Here is a 26,415-nt window from a genome sequence, read left to right on the forward strand (position 1 = left end):
AGTCTAGATTACTTGTATGCTTACACCTGCAGATATAGTGATGATGTTTAGCTCATTAATGAGGAGCTCGAGTACATTGTCATTCCAGAAAGGCGTATATCGTACATCGTAACACTCGAGTACAGTGTATAAAGATAGGAAAAAACTTCAACAAATAGCTTAGAAATCAGCAAGTTCATTTCCTACGGGCAAACCAAGTTGGATTCGCTTGGTTTCATGCTGACATGATAGGTTTCAGCTGAAATATAATCGTACATATACTGAATGTGGACAAAAACATTCCAACTAAATAAAAAAAATAAGATTATTTGAAAAAGAGTGAGCTGAAGCACTCGAAGAAGAAGTGGTCATTCATGGTCGCGTACTCTGACATAACTAGATCGCCAAGAATGCTTCAGATAAAAATCATATAAGCTTCATGACGGAACACAATCTTTACTACAACAATGCACTGTCGTTTGGACTTAAAATATGTTTGAGCTATATACCACAAACTTGTGAATAAGATGTTTGTTAACCAAATCGGAAGAAATATGAAGGTCTACGTTGATGACATGCTGTTCAAGTCAAAGGTGACTAGGAATAATTTGTCTGACTTGGAAGAATATTTTGTGGTGCTAAAATTGCATGACATGAAGCTAAGCCCATAGAAGTGGACATTTGAAGTATCCTCAAATTTTCATTTAGGGTTTATTGTATCTTCTAGTGTACCAAAGGAAAACCCTATGAAAATACAAGCATTGCTTGATTTTCCATCATCAAATAAATATAGGGATGTACAAAGTTTTAAAGGAAGAAGTACAACATCGAATATGTTCATATCAAACTCAGCGGTCGAATGTCTTCCTTTCTTCGACCTTCTAAGAAAGGGTGGTTAATTTTAATAGACAGATGAATGCGAGCAGGTAGTTCAATCACTGGAGAATAAAAATAGCTATTAATGGAGAAACTAGCCTTTGTTATAGTATCGACATCGAGGAACATCATGCATACATCGAGACTCACCTAAAACACATTTTAACTGAACAAATCTTATGACATGTATTACAAAATCTTGAGGCGTTAGGACGTTGTTAAACTTTCAAATCCATAAATCAACAAAAAAAAAAATCCAAATTGACAGGCTCAGTTACCTTAGTTTACATATAAATCATACTTCATATATCATAAATTAAAAAAATGGGTTAAAGTTACCTTACTTCACATAATGGACAGACTCGGTTGCCCATCGCCCATGGAGGAAAGGCCTCTGGTTCGCGCTAGGGAGAAGAAAGGGTCAAAGAACTTTGGGGAGCATCTACTTCGCCCCTTATTGCGTCTTTTCATCATTGTCCCAAAGCCCTTTCATGGGACCCTTCATCATTGATCCTTAGCACCCACATCTGAAAGAGAATGAGAGAGAGAGTTCAGTAAACGATGGTTCCAAACCAGAGAGAACGAAAGAGAGAGTCACTGTGAGTGGGACGAACGAGAGATTGAGAGAAGGCAAGAGATTGGAGTGTGTGTGGCTATTTTTAGAGGGAGAGAAAAAGAGACAGAGAGGGGAACGCGGTTAGGGTTGATTTGTGAAGAAGAAAATACAAGAGAGAGAGAGAGAGAGAGAGATACTTTAGGGCTAATAGAATATTAGAGGGGGAGATGGAAAAGCTAGTGGCGGGCTTTAAAATTTACTGTACCAAAGCGCGCCTAATTTTTTCTATTTAACCATAGCGTTTTTTGAAAATTGTTATTTTTAGGTGTAATATTAGGCTAAAATTCTTGTAGTGACTAAAGATTCAGAATCACACTCTTGAATTCATAGAACACTCTATAAGCAATATAGATACATTATTAATTATCCATTGTTATAAACATATTTGTCACTCAATCCTGTATAGACGGTCTACAATGAGATGGGACTAAAATACCGTTTTACCCCTCATTGTATTTTATCCTTAAAACACTTAGTTCCTTGTAAATGATATTTTAGTAAACTAATATTAATTATTGAAATGAGGTCTCTATCATTTAGAACCTTGAACAAAACTAAAAGGAAACCATCATTTCACTTCTTCATCAGAATCTATAGATGTTCATATCTATGATTAACACTCCCATTCAATTATACTACCGATTTCCCAAGACGTAAGTATGGTCTAGTTCGTAGGGTAAGCTGGTAACGAACAAGTCAAAGAACTCAAATAATACAATCATTTAGAATACTAACCAATCATAATTGAGATTGAATTGACCTATGGTCAACTATATGATATGACTAGAATATATAATAACGGTATGTTTACTTATCCAATCTACTTTCAATATCGGTCCAGTCCGATGTAACAAATATATCCAATCTTATCTACTTTGCTAATGTTCTAGAAAGAAGATAACACTGTGATGTGTAAGTGGATCATATCGTAGATTGGGAAGTCAGTGTAAATCCTGTGCACTGACTAATCATAGGACTAACTTATTTTGAACATATAATCATATTTATATTCCACTGTGATTACGTCACTATATATATGATTAGCTATATGATCGGGATTTAGTAGAAGTTTATATTAAACAAATATTCATGAAAATAAAAATGTGAGAAAAGTGATTGACCAAGTCAAAAAATAATTTATATTTTTTTATTGATAATAAAAGGAAATTACAAAGAAATTGAGTTTTAATTAGGGCGTAAAACCCCAACATAGTATACTATACCACATCTACGAAAATTCTTTGAAGTTTAACATGCTATTTAAATGTAAAATTTGGAAATGAAAAACTTGATATAAAGCGAGGAAAATTAGAATTCTAAATGAAACTTAAAATTGTTCAGAATGAATTCAAAGTAAATTTTTCTTAAATAATGGGTAGCTATAAGCGCTCTAGATAAATATGGTCACAAACAGGTGAGATGACATGTCTTAGGAATAAGCAGTATCAAAAGACGTTGAAATCTCTAAATGTCATGACCTGAGTTAAAGATTAAGACCTCGGGGACCATAAGAGATTTATGTATGATAACAAGTATAAAATAATTAGACAAGGTTATATATACCATCTAAGAAATCAAATAGATTATCATAACTTTCACAATATGGTTGCAAATAAAAGCATGTATAAAAAGGTGGATCCAAACCACCATTGTCTCCACTTCATTTGCCATAATACGAGCGGAAAAAAAAATTTATGGTCTCAGGCTCAATGGTTTTAATACAATGGAATTAAGGAATCCCAATATAAAAAGAGAGAGGAGAGAGAGAGAAATATAGGAGATCAACAACGACCTAGTTCAAGCTTTCTTCGAGGAAACCTCTTCCTCACCCCACCTCTCGACAACATAGGTCTCAATGGTCTCCATGGGCTATTTAGCTAGACGCACCTTAAATTTGGCGATATAAGGGCCAAGGATGTGGTCCGTGAAGGAAGAGAAATCTACATCCTGATTGAAGGCTGAGACTCGGGAGAAAAGATCCTCCACGTACTTTTTCTCCTCAACCTCATTAGATTTGTTGAGGGACTCCACCTCACACTTGTTTAACTCATAAACATGTTCCTTGAACACCCTCTCATTCTTCCTGGCCTACTTGAGTTTATTCTTGGCCTTCTTCAGGTTTCCCTCCAGCTAGGGGATCTTAAGCCTAATCTCCACAATTTGAGCTCGCATTATCTCTTTGGCCTTGAACTATGCAAACAAAGACTGCACAAGAAAATCATAAGCGATCATGAAACGAAGAATTAAGGATGTCAAACTAAAAGAAATTTATGTTCATGTGCATCTGAACAACTTAGTGAAAAATATTGTGAACGTGCTCTGAGAAGTGGGACGTGAGCCCCCGAACTGGCTCTTAATGGAGTTCAGGAAAATTTTACAAGTTAAGGACAACATGATGATCTAAGGGAGGAGTAAGTTGAATGTTGATATGAGAGACAATGGGGGTTTCGCATGTGAGGCGACCTGGCCAAAGGACTGGTGGAACTGAATAAACATGTCATTTTCGTGGCCGATGAGCCCCCTCGCTGAGAATTAAAACCCTTCTTGGTGACCTGCTATTTTTGTTCACATGATTGGAAAAAGCACCCTTATGAGTAGAGTTGTCTTCTCATGCATAGAACATGGAAATAATTAGAAAGAGGAGGCGATGATAAAGGATCAAAGAAAACAAACATTAAACCCCTACCCTTCGAGCTAGAGGAGGAATCCATCACAAGTATGTGAGGATGTTTGATGGGGATGACAAGTTCACCGTCTAAATCCTCATCAGAACTAGGCTTGTACTCGCCAAATATTTGGATAGGGAAAATGCTACTTGACGAAAGGATGATACAATACTCAGCAAATTTTGCGCTACTAAAAGCAAACGAATTATCCACTAAAAGGTATATGGAGCAAAACTAGAATTATATTTGGGAACCAAAGGATCTACGCAATTATGGAAGGTTAGGTTGTTATCAAGATCAATGGCCCTCCTCACGAGGTGACAAGGATAAACCAGTGTTGTTTCCCTGTGATTTTAAATTTATGCTTAACTCGTTAAGCGAGTTGTTTAGACTCAAAAAGTGTAATTTAAATAAGATAAAAGTCCAAGTAATAATTTTTTTTGGATAAAGATGGTTAACTTTTTATTATGACTGAAAATGGGATTACATGGGATCCCAAAATTTGATTAAAAACAAAATTACAAATTACAGTTTTACAGACAGTTGACCTATGAGATAAAATTCATACTTTTACACTGAGTCTATCAAAGAATCTTGACCGTGGTGGGCAAGCAGGCCGAACATGTATGCACCACCCCAAATCCCTACAACTCATGGATGGTTAGCATTCACTTCGCCCTTACCTACACCATAGAGCACCCGTGCTCCAAGGCCTAGCAAGAAATTCCACCATGCATAACAAAAGTCACAATATGCATGTATAACTCAATTTCATGATCAATAAACCATAAACACGTATGTATCAACCATAACAATAACCAACAAACAATAAATGTGTTTATTTTATCCAATGAATAGTTTCACGGCCTAAACCGAGCAGGGCGCAGCACTGGGGTGCCAAGATTCCAGCCCATGCCGAGGGAGTGTGTACAACACTCCTATAGTGGCTCCGCACCATCACGTCCTACATTCAATAATTGTTGCCGAACAAGGCCCATTGCCGATCAATAACAACATATATATAATGCAACAATGCATTGTTTTAGATAACGAATGGGGTACACAACCCTGTCAACATTCAAATAAACAAGCACAATCATTATATGTCAACACTGGCACCCGTGCCCTATGTGCATATGCTAATTTTCATACCTCATATCCTGAGCAAGAATCACGAAGACCTCAAGCACAATCCCTTTCTTGAGCCCTGCAGAAATTCTAGTCAAAACATATAATAATGTAGGTTCAATTTATCAATAAACCACAACTGACCATACCTTTCTATAGACAATCCTAGGCTCTAAATACCCTTTAAACATTCTTAAACATGTCATAAGAGCATTTACCGAAGCTCCCATGAAAAAGGGTTAAAACCCATTCTTCCAACACCAGTAGATCGCCGATTCCCTAGGCCGGTCGACCATTTAGCCAAAACAACCAGCTCCCAAAAATGTAGGTCAGTCGACCAACCCATCATAGAGGCTAATTCCTGCGTTTATTTTTTTATTTTCAAGCTTACCTAATTCGAATCCAATCGGTTCCGAACTCAAAACTTATACTCTAAAACTATTATACAGGCCAACACCCACTCAACAACAACATTTAAATTTTAAATTACAACCCCAAACTTAGAACTCTTAGTTTTAGTTCAAAAACCATATTTTTATCAAAACACAAGAACTCAAGCCAAATTTCTTGCTTTTTACTTGAATTCAATTTTTAAATCTCATAGAAAACATGTCTCTAATCCTCATATATCCATACATACTCACCATAGTCTCCAATTACAAAAATTGAATCAAACTTAGAAAGAACGAGTTTAAATATAAAGAGAAACTCTTCCCTCTTCTGAAATCTTAATTTCCTTAGAATGTTGATGATTAAACGGCCCCTAACTCCTTCTTTGATTCTAAAAATTTCCTAGAAAATCCTCCATTAGCTTCAGGAATCAAGAACTAAGCTCCTTGCATAGAAACCTTGAGAAAGTGATGTTTTTGTGTAGAATATAGTGGATATTAGGATATGTTACGTGAAACAAATGGATAAGGGTCTTGAAACATATCTCGTAGATTCTATGTTCAGAAGACCATATTACCCTCCCATTTCTTTTCTTTACTTAACTATCACCAAGGGCAACTTAATCATTTCCTCACGAGTTGCAAAAATACCGCTAATCTCCATGTTTCCATAATAACCACCAAACATGAAAGTTCCCAATAAATACCACAAATTAAACCAACTAATCCATTAACCCCTTAAACATACTTATCCCACCAAATAATTCAATTTACCAATTATCCCAACTATACGATTTCCCAAAATACCCTTAAGCCCAACTTGAGCCAAGAATTTTCTCGTTGACTTTTCACTTTTGCCGAATGTTACACATAATTATCCACATAATAATGTGGTCTCAATGCACATACACATATAATCACAAGTACACCCTCGACAGGTTAAAATTAACCGGGTCTTCAAACACATTTAACACACATAATAATGCATACTCAACTAAATAATAATATAATCAACAAAATACTCCACGTGCCCTCCCAACATGCTAATCATGGTACTTTAATCGCACTACGAGTTTTTGGACATTACAATTATCCCCTCTTTATAGAAATTTCGTCCTCGAAATTTTGTTGAACATCTCAAGATACCAGTCCCGCAAATCTGACTCAAACTTTTGATTCTTTTTCGCTATTTTGCTATTTCTTTAACACTCTCTCTACGCTGAAAGTCTTATTATTTCTATATAGAATCTTCACGAGCTTTTCTTCACCAAATAACTCCCACTGTGTTGCACTCAACACATCTTTCCTTAGCTCCATGGTTAAATTCCTCCATTTTATATTTCGGGATGCCCAAAGTTCGTAATAACCTTGCTGATCTCTGTTATTCATCCTTCACTTGATAAAAAGCTAGGCACTTAGCCACATATTCAACTACCTCTTTCTTTATCCCTGATAAAAAATATAAAGTTTCCACATTCTAATATATATTTTCATGGTACTTGGATGCATCAAACATGGGGGGTATGAGGCTCATCCAGAACCTCTTTCCTAACAACCTCATCAATCATCTTATCTATTCAATCCTTATATCTCAACAAATCCATATCTCAAATAACAAGGTTCTTAGAAATCCACCTAATGTCTTCTTTCAATATCTCATATATCATAGATCATTCCTTTGTATTTTCCTTAACTCCCCAGCTAACCTACTGTGATCTATTTCAAACTATACTCTTGGCCTAGATCTTTCTGAGATAAGACTTCAGTCACCACGTTGATTTTCCCTAAATAATAAAGAATTTTATAATCATAATCCTTGCATTGATTTAACCAATATTTATTTCTCATATCTGAATCTTCTGGGTAACAGAATATTTCAATGTCGATGTCAGTGTATGTCTTACACTGCTTCTTATATCAATAATGTTAGAACACATGGAAAGTAATCACCATCGCTACCAACTGAAGGTCAAGTTCAGACTGCCTCTTCTCATACTTTTTTCAGCTATCTCTAAGCATCAGCTATAACTTTCCCAATTTACATAGGGGTGCATTTGATCTCTATCTTGATGCTTCACCACACACAATGAGCTCTTTGTTCTCAAATGACAATTAAACATTGAAGCAATAATCAGTTTCTATTTTATCACCGTGGATGTTCTTTTCACATCTGTTAGTTCTTACACATTCATTCGGTCAATGGTCTTGCAATCCTCAAGGATCCTATGTTAACACATTGATGATGTCCTGTCGACCCAAGGAAACTTCAAATTTCTAAAGCGTTCGTTGGCCTTGACCAATCCCTTTCAACTTTTATCCTAACTGATTCAGCCTGGTTCAACCATAAACCCATTATTTCTCATAACTTTTGTAACGACCCAACTATTCTAGACCTTGGACCATTAATAACTACTGTACTAATCATAAGAAAACATACATATGAAAACATCATAATTTTATTATATAAAGAAAAGGTTTGAATACATAAATATTTTATTTAGGATATGGGATCCCATTGTTTTGAAAATAAAGCAAAACATAACTTAAATAAATGGGTTACAAAATCAAGTGCGGAAAATAATACATAGAAATCATAATTAAAAGACTTAAAGACTTCATTCTCTAATCGAACGCTCAGTCCATCAATTCCACCCAGCCTCAATACACATCCCCAAGTTGCCAAGAACCTTTCTCGTCGCCATAGCTAATTTCCTGCGCATATAAACATAAAGGAATGAGCCTAATGCCCAGCAAGGAAAAATTAACATAAATCATATACATAAAATTTATATCATATGCTAAAAACATATCATAAACATAAACTATAAGCTTATCATAAACATATACTATAAGCTTATCATAAACATATGTCATATATTACTATAATGGCCATTATACTACTTGGAGCTTGTTAACTAATCAAGTCATATGCCCATTAGATTTGTGGGGCTTTCTAGCTAAGCAAGCCATATGCCCATAAATTTATTGGGGCTTGTTAGCTATACAAGTCATATGCCCAAGTCTACCAACATACATAATATAACATTTCATAACACCACATATCATAAGATAACATATAACATATAAAATCCTATCCTATTTTCCTTACCAATATACCGGGATATGAGAATAGTATCGGGACTTTGGAACACTCGTAAAAACCATAATAGAAAGGTGAGTATACTAAAGAAAAAGGATGAAAAGAATGAACTACACTATCGAAAGGATACTTACCAATAACAATCTTACATTCAAGATCTTAGATTCCTAACCAAGAATAAAGAATACGAGTTAGGATTTTGAGTAGAAAAACTATCACTACAAGAAAAAATGATGTTAATAACACCGAAAATGTGTTATCAAAACATACGATAACACTTTCTGATGTGTTAAGACAGACTATGTTATCGTAGGTCAGGGTACTTTACATAACACTTTATCAGTGTTATACAGATGTGTTATTGTACTGTCAACGATAACATAATTTCTATGTTATTTTAATATATAGATAAGTGTTGAATTATGTTATTTATAGTCGATTATATAACACTTTTTTTGTGTTATACTACACTTTAGTATAACACATGTGTTATATTAGCTTAGAGAAACATAATCTTTGTTTACTTACACAAAACTAGGAAAACAAATATGAAAGTTGAGCGAAATAAGGTAACATAAATAGATTTTTATTAATTACTCAAATGTAATTACAATATTTAGTCTACTAGTCTAGGTTTAAGAAATCATATTACAACATAATTTATGCCCAATTCAGATTCCTTTATCACTAAATACAAAACAAGAAATGTATACAAAAATTAGTGAAATACATTCTTCCATTCTAAAGGCCTCAACTACAAATGTTGTCAAGAATTGCTCCAAAGAAATCATCTCAATATACCTGCACATTGTAAAAAAAAGTCCTTTTATTATTAAGAACATAAGACTTAAACTAGTTTCCACCTGTAAGCATATAAAGTTTAAAATAAATTCGTCAATATCCATACTCAAGAGCCTTTTCTTACTTTCTTCTTCATTCTTCTCTTCTTTAAAAAGTTCCTCTGCTCCAAATCTCAAGATAGCTGAAAGCTCATTCTGCAATGGTGTAATAGAAAATGGCAATTAGAGAAGACATGAGAGAGAAAAATAGTATAGAAACTCTACATTGCATTTTAAAAAAAAAACTAAGTTTCCTGCCTAATCCTACAATATTTGGGGACCAGAAAACTATAGAAATTGTAATTGCAATGTAGGTACCCAAGAAGGACTCAACCTTGTGGAAGCAAACCACATGCTTGACCATTGGAGCTACCCCTCTTGGGTTACTCTACATTAAATATTGATGTACAGAGAAAGAGAATTAGGGGCCTGGGAAAGGAGTTGAAGGGCCAGGGGAAAGATAACCACAACTAATCACCCACTGATAATCTACTTTATCATTTTTTAACAGAATTTTTTTTTTTGTACATAATCTAACTAATTCAGGAAACTATTTCAAAACACCCCCACAGGACCCGCACCTTGTCAAAATAACTCCCCTTCTTTGCTTCTTTCTTCTCCAATCTACCTTCTGCATTCAATTTCTGGATCACCAGGAGGTCAAGAACCTAAATGATACATGTAGAGATGTAAGTAAAACTTGTGAGAGAAAACAAAAGGCATTATTAGACTCTATAAAGCAAAAAAATTTCTCAAGAATTTGAAGAGAATATCATCAACCATCTTTTTCTTAGCTCACTCCAAGATATCTTCCTCAACACTTTTGCTTGTGACAAATCTGTAGATGTTCACAACTTCTTGTTGGCCGATTCTATGAGCTCTACTCATTGCCTGAAAATGAACGCATTAATTAAGTAAAACCATTTTCTCTGATTATATTCTGCAATGAAAAAACCATAAAAAATAAAATAAAATACCAAAAAGAAATTAAAAAATTAAAAGGAGATTTCATTTCAATCAAACCTGTAGGTCATTTTGAGGGTTCCTGTCTGAATAAAATATGATAGCTGTATCTGCTGTTGCAAGGTTGATACCTAGGCCACCTGCCCGAGTTGAAAGAAGGAAGCAGAAATCATCACTACCAGGTGCATTAAAATAATCCATTGCCTGCTGACGCAGTTCAGCCTTAGTGTTGCCATCTAGCCTTTGAAATTGAAACCCTCTATGTGACATATATTCTTCTAGTATATCCAACATTCTTACCATCTGCAATAAATCAGTATTATTAATTTAACCATCAACAAATACTTATCTGGGCATTGAGTAATACAATATACTACGAAGACATAATCACAGTCTTAGATAGATAACTCCCATACTACAATAGTAAAGATACAGGAACACTGAAAATCGGCAACATGCCTTTTATTTATCTGGATATATTGGCATTATAATTTTCTTCAGTATGAAAGAAAACTAACATGGTCATCAAAATGAAGATAACAATTAAAAGAGTGTAGAATAACAAGTCTCGCCTTTTCAAAATAAGTAAAGAAATAAATCACAACTCTCACAAAGAAACCCAAGGAACCAAAAAACCATACACTCAGAAAAACAATAACTTATTTTATTAAACCAAACTGAAGAAATAATCTGAATTGGCTAGTGGCCATGCAAGGAGGAAATATGAGAAAGGGAAAAGAAACACAAACAAACATAACATGGGAGAACCAAACAAAACACTCAATCTCATACACACAATCGAAGAACCAAACACTTGAATCTTGTCTCAAATAACCAAGAATTTAATGCTATCCAACATTGTCTTCAAAATCTACAAAGATTTCTCTTATTCCTCTCCAACCAAGTATCCATAAAAAATATTGCATTAGAATTGGAGGGCTGATAAAAATAGTAAACCCAAGGGTTCATGGAGAAGGTGAGAAAATTTGTCATATGATGGCTAAAATTTTAGAAAATCTTTTTAAAAATCAAGCATACAACATTAAACAACCAGAACTTCAGCCCCTCATTCTATCAGTATAGACCATTACCATCCAACTTCCATTAAAGGCATTATTAGCCTGCAACTTTAAAACAGGAACAACTAAGAAAAATGCAAATATTAAACAAAGTAGTGGTGATATTGAAAATTAACAAAATAGATTTATTTGATACACTAAACTTTCTTAGTAAACAGCTGAACATACTAGTTAATGTTAACATGTTAATCAAAACATCAACCAAACATTTAGGTTATTCAAAGCATAAAGGAAAACAAGAACCATAATAGATGAATCAGCAGATACATCAGCTCATAAACTTTCTGAGAAGCTTAATATACCATGTCGCTTCAGCATAAGATAACCCTTGCCACTTGACTAGGTACTCTGGAATTACATCTCCAGAACTGTCTTTACTAATGCGGTCTGCAATTATCCTTTCCACCTGAGAGATATATTGAACCAATTATATAGAGAACTACATAGTAAGGGAAACACAAAGGAACTAAATATATAAAACCAAAACAAGAAATTGAAAGCGAACCTGACTATTTTGCTTGATGAGGTCCAAATCCATCTCCTTGCTCACATCATTAACCTCAATCTTGAACAAACAATTAAAGAAAAAATGGCACCATAGTCAACATCAATTTTAAAAGCTCTTCAAATAATGTGAGATGAAGCAAAGAGGAAAAACTATAACAAATCAAATGTGTTTTGACTGTCTTGGATGTGGCAAAAAACATTTGAACAGAATGAGGTCCGTTATAAAGTTACTGAGCTCTTTAAAAACAAAATCACTTCCTAATCCCACCATATATAGCTTATAATAAAAAAGTAGATAACAATCCCATTAAATAGCATAAGCACCACTAAAACACACACAAAAAAAAGCAAACAAATACAAAAACAAAGAAGTTCAAAACAAAAATAAATCCTGCATATGATAGATACCTTCGTATGAATATGAAATACAAATTCACTGCTTAAAGGAACAAAAATAAATGATAAATTAAAATAATATAATATATACATAATGTGTGCGCGTAGGTGTGGCATAAGAAAGCTTTACCACCCCACAAGTTAAAGAGGTAACCCTCAAATAGAGATTAACCCCAGTTTACCTAAATGCAAAGTTATTATCCTTGTTTACAATAAACAACCAATTTATATTAATAAAATAATTAGTGATTCAACAAACTGCTTTCATATTTGACATCAAATAGGAGAAAGGGGATTGCCGCAGGTCCAAAAAAACATATATCTTTATTGCTTCTTAACACTCTGACTTTCTGAATCAAAGTCTGGCATTCATAAAAGAAAAAGAAAAAAAATAAAAATATTACCTCCTCACGTGTGACTGTCTTCCTGAACCTGACTTCGTCAGTTACCTTTTTAGTGTAATTCAAAACCTTCTTAAAACCACTAAGCTGCAAAACCACAAACCAAAAATGCATAGAGAAATTTAAATAACAGTGGGGGGAAACGCCGAACATCAATGCTACATCAAGAATGACAAGTTACAACTGATAAGAAGCGCAAGAAGGCTTAATACAAAAACTACACGCAGAAGCAGCACAAGAAGTGTACAACATACATTCTGAAGCTGAGAAAATGATTTCCACTGACAGTGTAAATGGGATTGGCCTTTCCATTTTATCAAGAATTCCATCTCATTCCAATTTAGCTCAGAATCAAACAAGTAGCTAAGAAGAACATGATTAGTTGATCTTTTACTCCTAAGAGCTTCTTCAGCCACGCCCTTTGGTTGATGCCACAACACTTTCTCAATACAATCACTATCTTCCTCTTCAAGCTCCCCCTGAAAGGGTAAACCCAATAATGTAAGGATAAAATAATTGTATGATCCAATGGCAGAAGAAAATTTCAACACAAACAACACCAAAGACAAAAATATAATTCAAATAAACTATCCTAGTGAGATGAAAAAACATCATGTAGCAACTGATAAGAATTTGCAAGACTACAATCAATTGATTAAGGATTTCAGTTAATTTTTAGATCATACAACTTCATCAAACGGTATAGCTACAATGAATTCTAGCAGGCTAAGCTTTTCAAACTTTAGGTAGCTACCACTTTTTCTATTTTTCCATATAAAAGGTAGAACTAATGCTTCACAGGAAGTGATATACTATGCAGAGCTACAATCGATTGATTAAGGATTTTAGTAAATTTTTATATCATACAACTTCATCAGCTGTATAGCTACAATGAATTCTAGCAGGCTAAGCTTTTCAAACTTTAGGTAGCTACCACTTTTTTTATTTTTCCATATAACAGGCAGAACTAATGCTTCACAGAAAGTGATATACTATGCATGTAACACTTATTATGCTAAATTTATAACAATTTGGCCCACATCTCACGTCTTCTCTCTCTACTCTCTTACAATTGTCTTTTCTTCTCTTTTGAAGCTATGCATTTCTCCGATTCCTGTTATTATAGTATAACCAACAGCAATCATCTCATTCATTATTTGATCCAAATTCCAATAACATATTAGATCATTTCTTGTTCTTAAAATAAAGACATGTCTACAATCATCTCATCCCACCACATTTTGATATCTTTAAAGGGTATCCCCTCCTCTTTATTTAACAAATAAAAAATTGTATATTAATAAAAAGATGATAAGCCTGTTTAAAAAAAAGAAAAGAAAAAAAGAAAGATGACAAGGTGTCAATTATATTTTACAGCCTAAGAAGCCAATCATATACCAGCAAAAAAGGGTATCCACTAAATCTTATCAATCATGATTATCTAGCGTGAGAAACACAAACCCGAAATCACCACCCATTTATACATGCAAGGACCTCTATCAAATTTCAATAACAGTTTTACAAATTATTCCAAAGGGGTTTGCGCATTCAAATAGTTGTTTTTTTTATAAAAAAACTTGCATCAATGAGTTAAGTCCAGTCAAAATAACTTAGAATTACAAATTTGGCATGGCAAGGTACTTTTCCAAATAATAACCCGCCAAAAGCCTAATTCATAGCACATTAAGAATAGTAACAAAAAATTACTGCAAAAAAAAAAAATAAATAAGAAAAAAGAACATGTGTATTATTATCAAATATTAATTTTTTTCGAATTGACTTTCTGTACAACTTATGGGTATTATCAAATGACCTCTGTAGATATAGTAACGCAAACAAGATATTCCATGATAAGTCCCATGTAAGAGTTTATCTTCTCTCACCCCTGAACTATCAAAAATCATAAGCTTTGTAGTTTGCAAGTGAAGAACCAAGGAACTAGATGGTACAATCTATTAAATAGGTGCAAGCAAAAGAAATAAATAATCTTACTAGTACGCAACTAGACTACACCTTTTGGAGATTTTTCTTCTTGCTTTCATTGGCATCCTCACTTTCGTCACTTTCAATGTACGACACCTTCCGCACAGACCTACTAGAAGTGCGTACCTCATTGTTTCGTCCAGTTGCATTTATCAAAAAAGTAGATCGACCACTAGTTTTCCGTGATGTGAACCTTTCCTCGTGCTTTTGAAACCGACATCACTGTCACTTTCAGAGTCCTCCCCCAAAGACTCATCATCTTCAAATGATGATTTACCTCTTCGCTGCCGACCAGATCCCTGATACAATTTACGTTCTCTGGTAGATTTAACAATATGTCCACCTTTACCACGTTGTTTACTTTTTGATTTCCTTGCATAATAAGAATCGTCTTCATCAGACATATCCAGCTCATTATCACTGTCATCTTCTTCTTCAGATTCTGCACCTCCCCAATTTTTATCCTGGTATCACTAAAAATACATCATTAACATGCAGAAAGAACCAATTTTCATAGTAGCACACCCAAAGAATAGTTCAGTAAATCTAATCTATCAATGGAAATCTACCAAACGATAAATGGAAATGAAGAGCAAAGAACAAAATAAACTCATTACAATACCACATCTAACATACAAAATATATAGACACAAAAATAAGTGTTCATTGGCATCATATTTTTCAGGACCAATCTCTAGAAATTGGCATTGGAACAATAATAAATGTAAGATTTATCACAAACACAACCATAGACACAGTACAGTCCAGTGTTTGTATTTTATTTTCCCAACTCTAAATTAAGTCATAAAAGTTATATCTTTTTTCTAAAAAACAAAACAACAGAACTTGTATTTTTTATTTAAGAGAAATAATACAAGGCAAAGAATGAGAATCACCCTGACAAAACAATAAAAAAGCAATTACATAAAAGTTATATCAAAGACAACAATATACCTCAAAATCAAGATTAATTCATCAATTATTCAAAAAAGAAAAAAGTCCATAGAAAATCAAACTATAGAGTGAGAGAGACATGGAGATTGTTACCCAACAAGCCAGCTAAAGTATACTACAACTACATGAAAGGTTTTACAAGGGCTGAATAATAGCATGATAAAAAGGAAATCGGGACCTTCCATTAGAAAATATACTGTGGCGAGACTAATACAAATATAAGAAACCAAAACTACATTGAGATTAATTCACCAATTATTCAACAAAACAAAAAAATCAAAGGAAAATCAAACTTCATTCAGATAAAGAAATTGTTACCCAACAAGCCAGCTAAGGTACCTGGTATAATACAACTAGATGAAATGTTTAACGATGGCCGAATCATAGCCCAGAGTAAAAGAAAATCAAGGCCTTCCTTTAGAAAGTTTATAGTGGCATCATTGATCCAGTTACAAGAAACCATTAACATAAACAAAAATAAAAAAATTAATAAAAATACAAGTTTGGATAGCATTAAGATAGGGCTGTTCATTTATTGCTAGAGAGAGGGTTTCTCAACTTAGAGTAAAAGCAGGTATAGGCATTGGCATGTTGTCTTTGAAGAATAAATCACCTGTTATAAAATCAGTGTGAAGATTTCCAAACAAACCAAATACTCTGTGGCACAAAGTTATCAAGAACTAGATAGTTTTGAGTATAATTGGGATGTTGGTTTGGCTGGTGAGGCTATATAAGATTGAGATAATAGTAGTTTTGGGAGATTCGAGGTGAGGGATTACACACACATGGCTGGTAAGACTGTATATCATAACCCACAAACAGATAGACAGTTCTACCCGTTATCTTTTTGGGATTGGAGTGTTCTTTGTAAAAACAAAAGATGAAAGTGTGAATCATATTTTTGTTCATTGCACATTTACACTATCTTTATGGTCAATGTTCAGGTTGGACAGGCTGCTCCAAGAAGCTGCGGTGGTTTTTAAGATGAAGATTATGGTGGGGATTGGGTTGTTGTAATGACCTCATACACGTTCCTTTAATTTGTAATGTTTCATTTTTATTAATATCTTAGTTTAATTTCATACCAAACAATAATAATAACAACAATAATTTGGGAACCCTCAATACCCATTCATAAACTAATGACAGTATCTGAAGCATAATTTGTTGTTTGTGTACATCTAATATTAGCTTCCAACATAGAAGTAAAGCAATCCTCTCTATTGATTTTGATATCATGAAAACTGATCAAGAATTGGACAAAAAGATAAAGAAATTGCATCAAAAACATAACGCCCAGGATTTGGCTGCTTAATCCAATATTTTAGGAAGAGCATAAAAGCAAGAAAAGAATCACATGAATGAAATAATATGGTACATCGCAATAGTCGCAAACCTTTTTCAATGTGCGTTCACTTGTAATGCCATAATCAGGTTCAAAATCTGCATCATTAGGATCATCTTCTGCCATTACACACAGGATAAATTCAGTCTTTAACTCTTCATGAGTGGGAACAATAATATAATCAGAGTTCATAAGTTCCATGCCAATTGTCCTCACAAGCACCCAAGAACTAGAGTGAGCAGCACTAATGCAGCAATATCCTAAAATTACAAAGGAGAATAAAGCAAATTACCATCTTCATCCTCTTCATAATCAGCATCATCATTATTGTTGTCATCTTCATCACCATCGCCAAAATTTTCACTGCCATTCAAGACTCTAGAAGATCTTGCAGTATTCTTATTCCCTGCAGCTAACTTTAGTTGTTGCTCAGAATTAGACCCCAAAGAATGAGGAAACCCTCTATAATGCATTAAATCATTCCGCTCTTTCCCATCTTGCTCATAATATTCATCAGAAAGCATCTCATCTGTAGGGACATCAGAAGGGCCTTGATGACCCTTCGTTGCGTCCTTTGGCCCATCATCATCCTCTTGGTAGCATCTTGGCTGAACCTCTTAAGATGAATGGTCAAAATAGGCAGAGCTTTATTAATAAGGACCCTCTTGGTAGCATCCCTCTTGACCTTCACCGATTCAGAATTTAATTCATCATCACCATTTTCCTCAGTTTCAGGGTTCGGGGCTGATATCTTAGACTCGCTCTGCTGAACTTTATTGCTGATAGATCTAGCACTACTGGCTTCGTCAACACAGCATGAATCTATTCCTTGACCAATTAAACTTTCTTGCTTGCAAGTGTGAAAGGAGCCTGAAGAACCTGATTGCTCTTGTGCATATTTCATCACAAGAAATATAGAAAAAATAAGTCTTAAATACGGAAAAGAATTCTTAATCTTCTCGTAATTACCAAGAACAAGAAAACTATCAGTAAGAGTCTTGCTCAATACCTTCAGTGCTTCTAAATCAGATCCAACTGTAGTAATTTCGTCTTGAATCAGAGAAACCCTTGACTCGAATGTGGTGAAGCCCTTCTCAGGATTTGTTTTTCGTGAAGGGGAGTGAGAGACTGCGAGAGCTACTAGCCTACGGGAAAGACCGAGAGAGATAGACCGAGAGAGACCAGGAAGAGAAAGATTGAAGAAATATTGAAGAAATGGGTACATGGGAAAGGTACAAAAAATCTGGTCATTTTGGCAGTATTTTATTTTACTTTGCTACCTGAAATTTTTCACATATACAATAACTCTTTTTAAATACTATTATAATGATGTGTTATGGTAATGGGTGTTTGGTGTAGTGTATAAGAATAACACATAAAGGAACTAGAAGAAGGAAAACATCGAATGCCTCTATAACCGAACTACACCTCGAACCAAAATATACTACGAACCTTACTTCCTGAGTGTTTATTAAGCTTATAAGGATAAAGCTTATAACCCCAACCCAAGTGTTTATCACTCTAAAATAACCTAGCAGCTTGCAGACTCTGAACTTAGCTTAATGAATGAATAAATGGCTGGGTACTAGGTCCTATTTATAGAGTTCAAGAATGAAAAGATATTTTATTTAGCTTGAATAAAATAATGGCTTTTTAATTGAAAAATCTTTTAATAATCGTTCAGCAGAGGCTGAAGACTCGGTCAAAAAGATTCTAGTCTTATCAAGAGGTTAAAGAATAAATTAAGCTCGGTTTCAAAAACTTTTAAAAATCTGGCACTACAGCCGACATATGGCCCCTAGTAGGCGATATATCGCCTGGGCTAATATGCCCGAGGCTCATCGAGGTGGCCGTGCGAAGTTATGTGTTTTTCGTATCCCCATATGGTGATATATCGCCCCCTAGTGCTGCGATATATCGTCATACGCTGAAATATTATACACGTAATTGCACTTTTTCAGCCTAATTTGAAATGAGTAAACAACCTTGATTAAGTCCTCTAACGATTTCAAAGCTGCTGGCAGACCCTAGGATATTCAATTATTAGTCTTAATAAATTTATTCCTCAAAATACCTAATTATTCATTAAACATACACATGACAAGTGTCATTTCCTTATTGGGTTTATCTAAACATTATATTATAATAAATATCACCTTCATAATCAGTCATATTAATTAAAACGTAGGTTATAATTAATATTCTTAAACTATAGGTTAAACTTATAAAATCTACAAGTGTTACTACGAGTGTCCAACTAAATCCTGGTCTGAACCAAAATCCACAATTATAAAAATACTACAACTAATACTATTGCTACTACTATCTAACTAGCTAAGTAAATTTCTTGGACTCTACAACTTTACTCAACTACATCACACTACAAAATCAGAACTCATCCTTCCCAAAATTTGACTGCACTTTGTATCCCTTTAGCCTATGTAACATCAAACAGAGATGTTGCTCATGTTGTCTCAAATTAGGAGTAGATCAATATATTAATAATGACTCCATCACCAATTGTTCCAATAATCCTTGAACTCTCTATTTTTCAGAACCGTGCCAACCACAAGAACATTGGTCAGTTCAAAGACAACGCCAAAATATCCATGATGTCACTACTTTATGCAGAATATAGTTCTTAAAATGTATTCTCTCTTAATCCTCAGCGGGTGATATCTCGATCAAAGAACAATTCATATGAACATGGTCTTGCCTTGCAATAGATTAAATAAGTCTCCAATCATCGGTAGTGGATGCTTATTCTTGGTAATCGCCTTCTTCAGTTCTCGACATTCGATACACTTACTCAATGATTTATCTTTATATTTGACATATATTATTGGCGCACCCCATAGTAAGAAGCTAAATATAATCAATCGTAAATCGAGTAGCTCCTTAAACTGCACCTTCAACTTATTCCATTATGGTGGTACCATTCAGTACTATTCCCTTAGATATCAGTTCTATCTCAAGCGCCATTTCTATCACCAACTCGGTCTCCCACTGTAGTAGTAATTCAAATAAATCATTAACATATTCATAACTCTCAACCGATCTAGTCTCCTCCAATTTAACGATTTCAGTAATAAGTTTCAAGCCTTCAATATTCAGGTCATCAGAACTTAGGGTCCATCCATAGCACCCACAATCTCCAAGAAATATTCTCCCACAAGTTTGAAATTACGATCTTTCTTTTTCTTTAATAATGTTTAGCTCCCCCTTTTTGACTAACCGATACATAACTCTTATCATGTAAAAATTCCCATTTTATAACTCAACCCAATTCACAAGTAATTCTATACTATGTGATTCCATAGACATGATCCAATACATCTCCTAAAGATCTTCAACTTTTAGTAAATAACAAGATTCCAAATCTCATACCATTCCCATATCTTAGTATCCAGATTTTGTTTCTCCCTATACTTGATGCAAACATACATATGGCACCAAGTTGTCGCCTATGCAGTGTGCCCTCAAAAAAAAATTTCCACTTCTCTTTTTCACCCTGAATTTTTCCTTGAGTACCTCGAAGTTGTTTTCTCACTCGACAGTGCCAGAAACATTTATATTCTTCCCATTAAGTAGATGGGGTCATTACCCTTACTATATCCTGTAAACAGAGGAATCTTCCTCCACGCATTGCATCTCACAATGCCTTTTCCAAATATCTCGTCCTTTCCTGTCCTCTTGACAACAAGGGATTCCTATACCCTGTGGGCATACGTAGTAATTCTAGACACACATGTGACTCTCCCATCGCTATCCATCATAAGATTTGGCCACAAAACAAATCTTTCTTTTCATACGACATCTGTTGGCACAAAGTTGCTTTTCTGGGCATTTTTAGTCACAGTGTTAATATCCTGACCAACAAGCAATAAACGTATTCATTTTACCCTATGAACAGTTTCACGACCTATGCCAAGCAAGGAGCAACTCTGGGTGCCAAACTTCTGACCCATGTTGAGGGAGTGTGTACATCACTCCTGTAGTGGCTCTACGCCATCACGACGTACATTCGACATGTGTTGTCGAACACGGCCCATTGCCTATCAATTACAACATATATATAATGCAACAATGCATTGTTTTAGAAAACGAATGGGGTACACAACCCTAATTAAACATTCAAATAAACAAGCACACTTAGTATATCTCAACACTGGGGCTTGTGTGCTGCTCTATGTGCATATGCAAGTTTTCTTACCTCATGTCCTAAACAAGAATCACAACGATCTTAAGTACGATCCCTTCCTCGAGCCCTGAAGAAATCTTAGTCACAACATATAACAACGTAGATTTAGTTCATCAATAAACCACAACCCACCATACTTTTCTATAGACATTCCTTGGCTCTGAATACCCTTTAAAAATGCTTAAACATGTCCTAAGAACCTTGATCCAAGTTCCCTTAGGTTTTCCCCCTTCGATTTCCCATGAAAATGGGTCAAAAATTGTTCTGCCAGCACTAGTCGGTCTATCGATTCCCTTAGGTTGGTAGAACATTTAGCCAAAACTGCAAACCCCAAAAATTGTTGGTCCGTCGACCCCCTCCTCCCCCCCCACGAAGGTCGGTCGATCGACCCATCACAGAGGATAATTCCTATGTTTTTTTTTTCTAGTTTTCAAACTTACCCAATTCGACTCCAATTTATTCCAAACTCAAAACGTATAGTCCAAAACATTTATACAGGTCAACATACACTCAATAACACCATTTAAACTTCAAATTACAACCCCAAACTCAAAATTCATAGTTTTAGTTCAGAATCCATATTGTCATCAAAACTCAAGAACTTAAGACAAATTTCTGGTTTTCAACTTAAATGAAATCTTTAAATCTCATAGAAAACATGTCTCTAATCCTCATACATCCATACAAACTCACCACAACCACTAGTTACAAAAATTGAACAAAAATCACCGAAAATCCTCAAGAACTTAGAAAGAAAATGTGAAATATAAAGAGAAACTCTTACCTCTTCACAAATCTGAATTTCCTCAGAAAGATGATGACTAACAAGCCTCGAACTCCTTCTTTGATTCTCAAAATCTTCTCTAAAATCCTCCATTTTCTTCAGGAATCAAGAACGAAGCTACTTGCTTAAGAACCTTTGAGATAATGATGTTTATTGGTAGAATATAGTATAGCTTAGGAGATGTAACGTGAAACAAATGGATAAGGGTGTTGAAATATATCTCATAGATTAAAATCATATTACCCTCCAATTTATTTTCGTTACTTAACTATCACCAAAGGCAACTTAGTCATTTTCTCAACCTTTGTAAAAATACCACTAATCTACATGCTTCCATAATAACCACCAAACATGAAAGATCCAAACAGATACCACAAATTCAACCAACTAATCCACTAAACCCTTAAACATACATATCACACCCATAAGTCATTTTACCAATTGTCCCAACTATACACTTTCCCAAAATATCCCTAAGCCCAACCCAAGTCGGGTATTTTCCCGTTGTGACTTTTTCGCTAAAATCACTTGAAAGGTTCCACTCCTCCCGAATGTCACACATAAATATCCACAAGTACACCCTCAATGGGTAAAAATTAGGAAAATTACCCTTTTTAACAAAAGTGGGTCTTTAAACACATTTAATACACATAATAATGTATACCCAAATACGTTATAATATAATTCAAAAAATACTTCACAAGCCCTCCTGCCCTGCTAATCATGGTACTTTAATCGCACTTCTAGTTTTGGGACGTTGCAACATGAGCTAAAAAAATGGTCGTGGCGTCGCTATGAGGATTACCTTGACCTGAAGACTCAACAGCAGGGCTTAACTAGTTGCGCTTTTGACCATCATCTAGAGCATGAATGACTTGAATTGGATGGTTACAAACCAATAGGACAACTTCTTCCTCCTCAGCCTCCTTTCTTGTTGGAAGAGGTCATTTTTGGGTAGGCTCCCAAGGAAAAAAGGGTAGGGTTTGACCCAATTTCAGCAGACCATAGAGTCACAGGTTCTCGACCTCCTCGCTCGTCTTTATCTATCTTCTGATCCAGATTGGAATTTAGACAATATAAATACATGAGGGCTTTCGGAGTCGAGGCTTCCCACTCCATCTTTTGCAAAAGGACCTTCAAGTTTGCCATAAGCCTATCGCATTATGCAAGAGCTAGAACAGAGTGAGATTGACCCATATGAGGAAGTAGGCCAAGTAGGGATCCAGTTGCAAATACTCTATGCAACAAGCTCCAAAATCATATTTTAAAAGAGCACAGCTTAACTCACCTTGATGAGATGGACGAGCAGGACATTCCATGGTCATCTTCATGTCATAAAAATTCATGATGGCATTTATGTGGTTCATAGAAATTACCGTGGAGATTATGTACTCGGCCTCAAAGAAGTTGTTCATAGTAGCTTCCTCTTTCTTCTACACTTTAGGGAAAAAATGGAAAGTGGGGGTAACATCTGTCTACTGAACATTTAAAGTACCCACATCTAATTTTTTCTGCTGAAGTTTTCCTATCTTGGCTAGTTCAATATCAAACTTCAGCTTGCTTGGAAGGAAATCAATAGTAATAATCAGGTCTATTTAAGGGTAAGGGTTCAAGGCGGGTTGGGGAATGCTAGAACATCTAGCAACCACAAATTATCTCATGTAGATGTCTCGATCAGAGGTTGACATCTTACTTTTTCTCAGACCAATAAGCATGCTCATGAATTAATTACTGGTTTCAGAAGAAAGGGGACTCAGGTATTGGAGCTCGAAGGGCATATCTTAGAGCTCAAACAATGGGCCTACACTTGTACTCAATGGTGTTGAAGTGAGACATCAAATCAAAAAAGAGTTTAGTGTAGAAATTTTAGCTTCTATATTATTGCTAAGGCAACCTAAATAAGGTAGGCCAAAGGTGAGCTATGAACAAGCGAGTTAGAGGACGTTAGGTGATAGATAAAATTACTCTAAAAAATTATGAAGCTCTAACTTTGATTAAATGAGGTTTTTATTCAAGAAAACCACCCGTATTATTGATCCTTAAGTTTCTAAAACCAGATAGGAAAACCCAAATTTTCCCAGAAAAATCTCTTTTTTTCATTAGACTTAACCCTACAAGCTTAACTATAAAAACTTTAATATAATGAATTCACTCATCAAAAGGATTAAATGCACAATTTTTCGTTGGTTTTTTCAAGAAATTACATAAAAAAAAAGTTGAAGATTGAGTTTTTCTGAATTCATTGAACCTTGGATCGTCGTACTAGTGAAAACAAGTCCTAAAATGGCTTGAAACCAAGACTGAGGGAAGAAAAAGGCAGTAGTTCTGAGAGAGTTCTTGAAAAGATTTTTGTGAAGATGATGAAAATGGGAAGTAGGAATAAAGGAGTACTTTTTTAAGGGTATTTATAGGTAGGATTCTGGAGAAGAATTTGAGCCATCATTGTAAAAATTTCCAAAGTGAAGGGTTGGGATTTAATATACAAATAACAGCAAAAAGTGAAGGGACGTTTCCTATCAAGTGTCCTTTAAAAATCAAATGGTTGTGAATGGGGTAATGATACATGTTCCACTATTTGAGTGAGTAGGTTGGCACATTTACCAAGGTGAAATTAGAAAAATCTCTACAATGTTCGCTTCAAGAAGAGTCAAGGAATTATTTCACACGAGTAGAAATTTAGGGGGAAAATGCTGTACTCTAAATTTCTAGCTAAGTTTATTAGCTCGGGGTACATCATTTCAATTCGTGTATTTTTCTTAATAAAAATATATATTTTGGGTACAATGTCTTGGTTAGGCTTGATCTTTATAATAAAAGGTCGTTTGAAGTCAGCAGATCAGACATCATCATTGGTAAGCACGAGTTATAGTTAGAACAAGTTCGCGCAAAGGAGTTCAAATTACTTGTATGCTTTCACTTGCAGATAAAATGATTGTGTTTAGCTCGCTCATGAGGAGCTTGAGTACGTTTTCATTCAAGAATGGCGATTATCACAATCCCATAGAATCTAGGATTATTTCTATATTTAGAATGTATATATGATTGTATTTAGTTTTCAAATATACAACATTAAATGTATTTAATAGCATGATCTTGTAAAAATGGACGTTATCCAATTGATCATTGTGGGAAATCCTAAAGCACCAACTTGGCCTATAAATACAGAAAATTGGTGCACATTTTCGGGGGTGCATTTTTGTATAAACTAAAACTCTGGAGAAATTACTTCGTGCATTAAACTATAGAAAAAATTAGAAATATTATAGACTTGTGGACTATGTGGATTTTAATTGCTGAACCACGTAAAAATTCAGTATTCATCACTACTATTCAATTAAATCAATTTATGTTTAGCCTAATATACATTATTTTAAGTTGACAAAAAGCTTAGTCAATACATTGTCTTAAAGAAATTTAAAGAATTGAGCCAACAACCAAAATGTACCAAACCTATGTCGAAGAACAAGAAGATCATAAAGCAACCAATATCATGACACTGGCCCACTCTTCCTCACCAACCCTAAGCCTAACCTTATTACAACCTCCTTACTAGCCACGAACCCAAAACAAAAAAACAAAAAAAATCCCAAACATAATTAACAAACCTGAACCCAGAAGAATAAAAACAAAAGCGAAAATCCAAATATTTGCAATCCCAAAACCAAATCGATCATTAAAAAAAATTAACATAACTAGCTTTACCGAGCCCTTACTTGCCACTCGTTCGTCTTGTTGTATCCATTAGGGAGAGAGAAAAAAGAGACAAGTGCAATGAGAAGAACAAGAGAGAGGATGGAGAACAAGAAAGAAAGAGATAAGGAGACATAAAGATGGAAGAGAGAGAATGATAGTGACTAAGGAAGGTAGTTGAATGAGAGAAGAGATATTGAGTGAGATTAGGGAAAAAAATATGGGCTTCAAGCCGTATTTGTGTTAAAAAAAAATTTAGACTGATGCTAGAAGAGAAAGTCAGCAGTGTCAATGTTATTACTGTTGTCGTTGACAGAAGTTGCGTCAGTGTCTAATTGACATAGTTATTCAGCTTAGACTTATAGCGTCATTCTTAGACCTACAACGTTATTCAACATGTTTAACTGGCACAGAAGAGAATTTTTGTAGTAGTGCTTGGTTGAGGATTTCTTTTGAAAACACAAAAGCAATTACAAGTATTTGCAAGATCAGTCAAGTATGCAAATTATTGCACATTTA

The 26,415-nt window shown here is 34.7% G+C and overlaps 2 protein-coding genes and 1 long non-coding RNA gene across 3 annotated transcripts; all 3 read right to left on the reverse strand.

Moving 5' to 3' along the window:
• Window positions 1-9,319: 9,319 nt before the first annotated feature.
• Window positions 9,320-10,262, reverse strand: LOC133780381 (uncharacterized). Its single transcript, XR_009869274.1, has 3 exons — window positions 10,175-10,262; window positions 9,680-9,749; window positions 9,320-9,555 (listed from the first exon to the last, which is right to left on the reverse strand). It is a non-coding gene; the product is annotated as an uncharacterized LOC133780381 (long non-coding RNA).
• Window positions 10,263-11,834: 1,572 nt separating this feature from the next.
• Window positions 11,835-13,409, reverse strand: LOC133780382 (protein CHROMATIN REMODELING 5-like). The gene is made up of 3 exons (XM_062220161.1): window positions 12,943-13,409; window positions 12,141-12,200; window positions 11,835-12,041 (listed from the first exon to the last, which is right to left on the reverse strand). Exons 1-3 carry the CDS (start codon window positions 13,090-13,092, stop codon window positions 11,904-11,906), a joined length of 348 nt encoding a protein of 115 aa, XP_062076145.1. The 5' UTR covers window positions 13,093-13,409; the 3' UTR covers window positions 11,835-11,903.
• A 718-nt stretch (window positions 13,410-14,127) lies between these two features.
• On the reverse strand, window positions 14,128-18,437 carry LOC133834804 (protein CHROMATIN REMODELING 5-like). Its single transcript, XM_062264556.1, has 3 exons — window positions 17,514-18,437; window positions 17,273-17,340; window positions 14,128-15,386 (listed from the first exon to the last, which is right to left on the reverse strand). Exons 1-3 carry the CDS (start codon window positions 17,743-17,745, stop codon window positions 15,075-15,077), a joined length of 612 nt encoding a protein of 203 aa, XP_062120540.1. The 5' UTR covers window positions 17,746-18,437; the 3' UTR covers window positions 14,128-15,074.
• Window positions 18,438-26,415: the final 7,978 nt, after the last annotated feature.

The sequence above is a fragment of the Humulus lupulus genome, chromosome 5, assembly GCF_963169125.1.
Source record: "Humulus lupulus chromosome 5, drHumLupu1.1, whole genome shotgun sequence".
Classification (NCBI taxonomy): domain Eukaryota; kingdom Viridiplantae; phylum Streptophyta; class Magnoliopsida; order Rosales; family Cannabaceae; genus Humulus; species Humulus lupulus.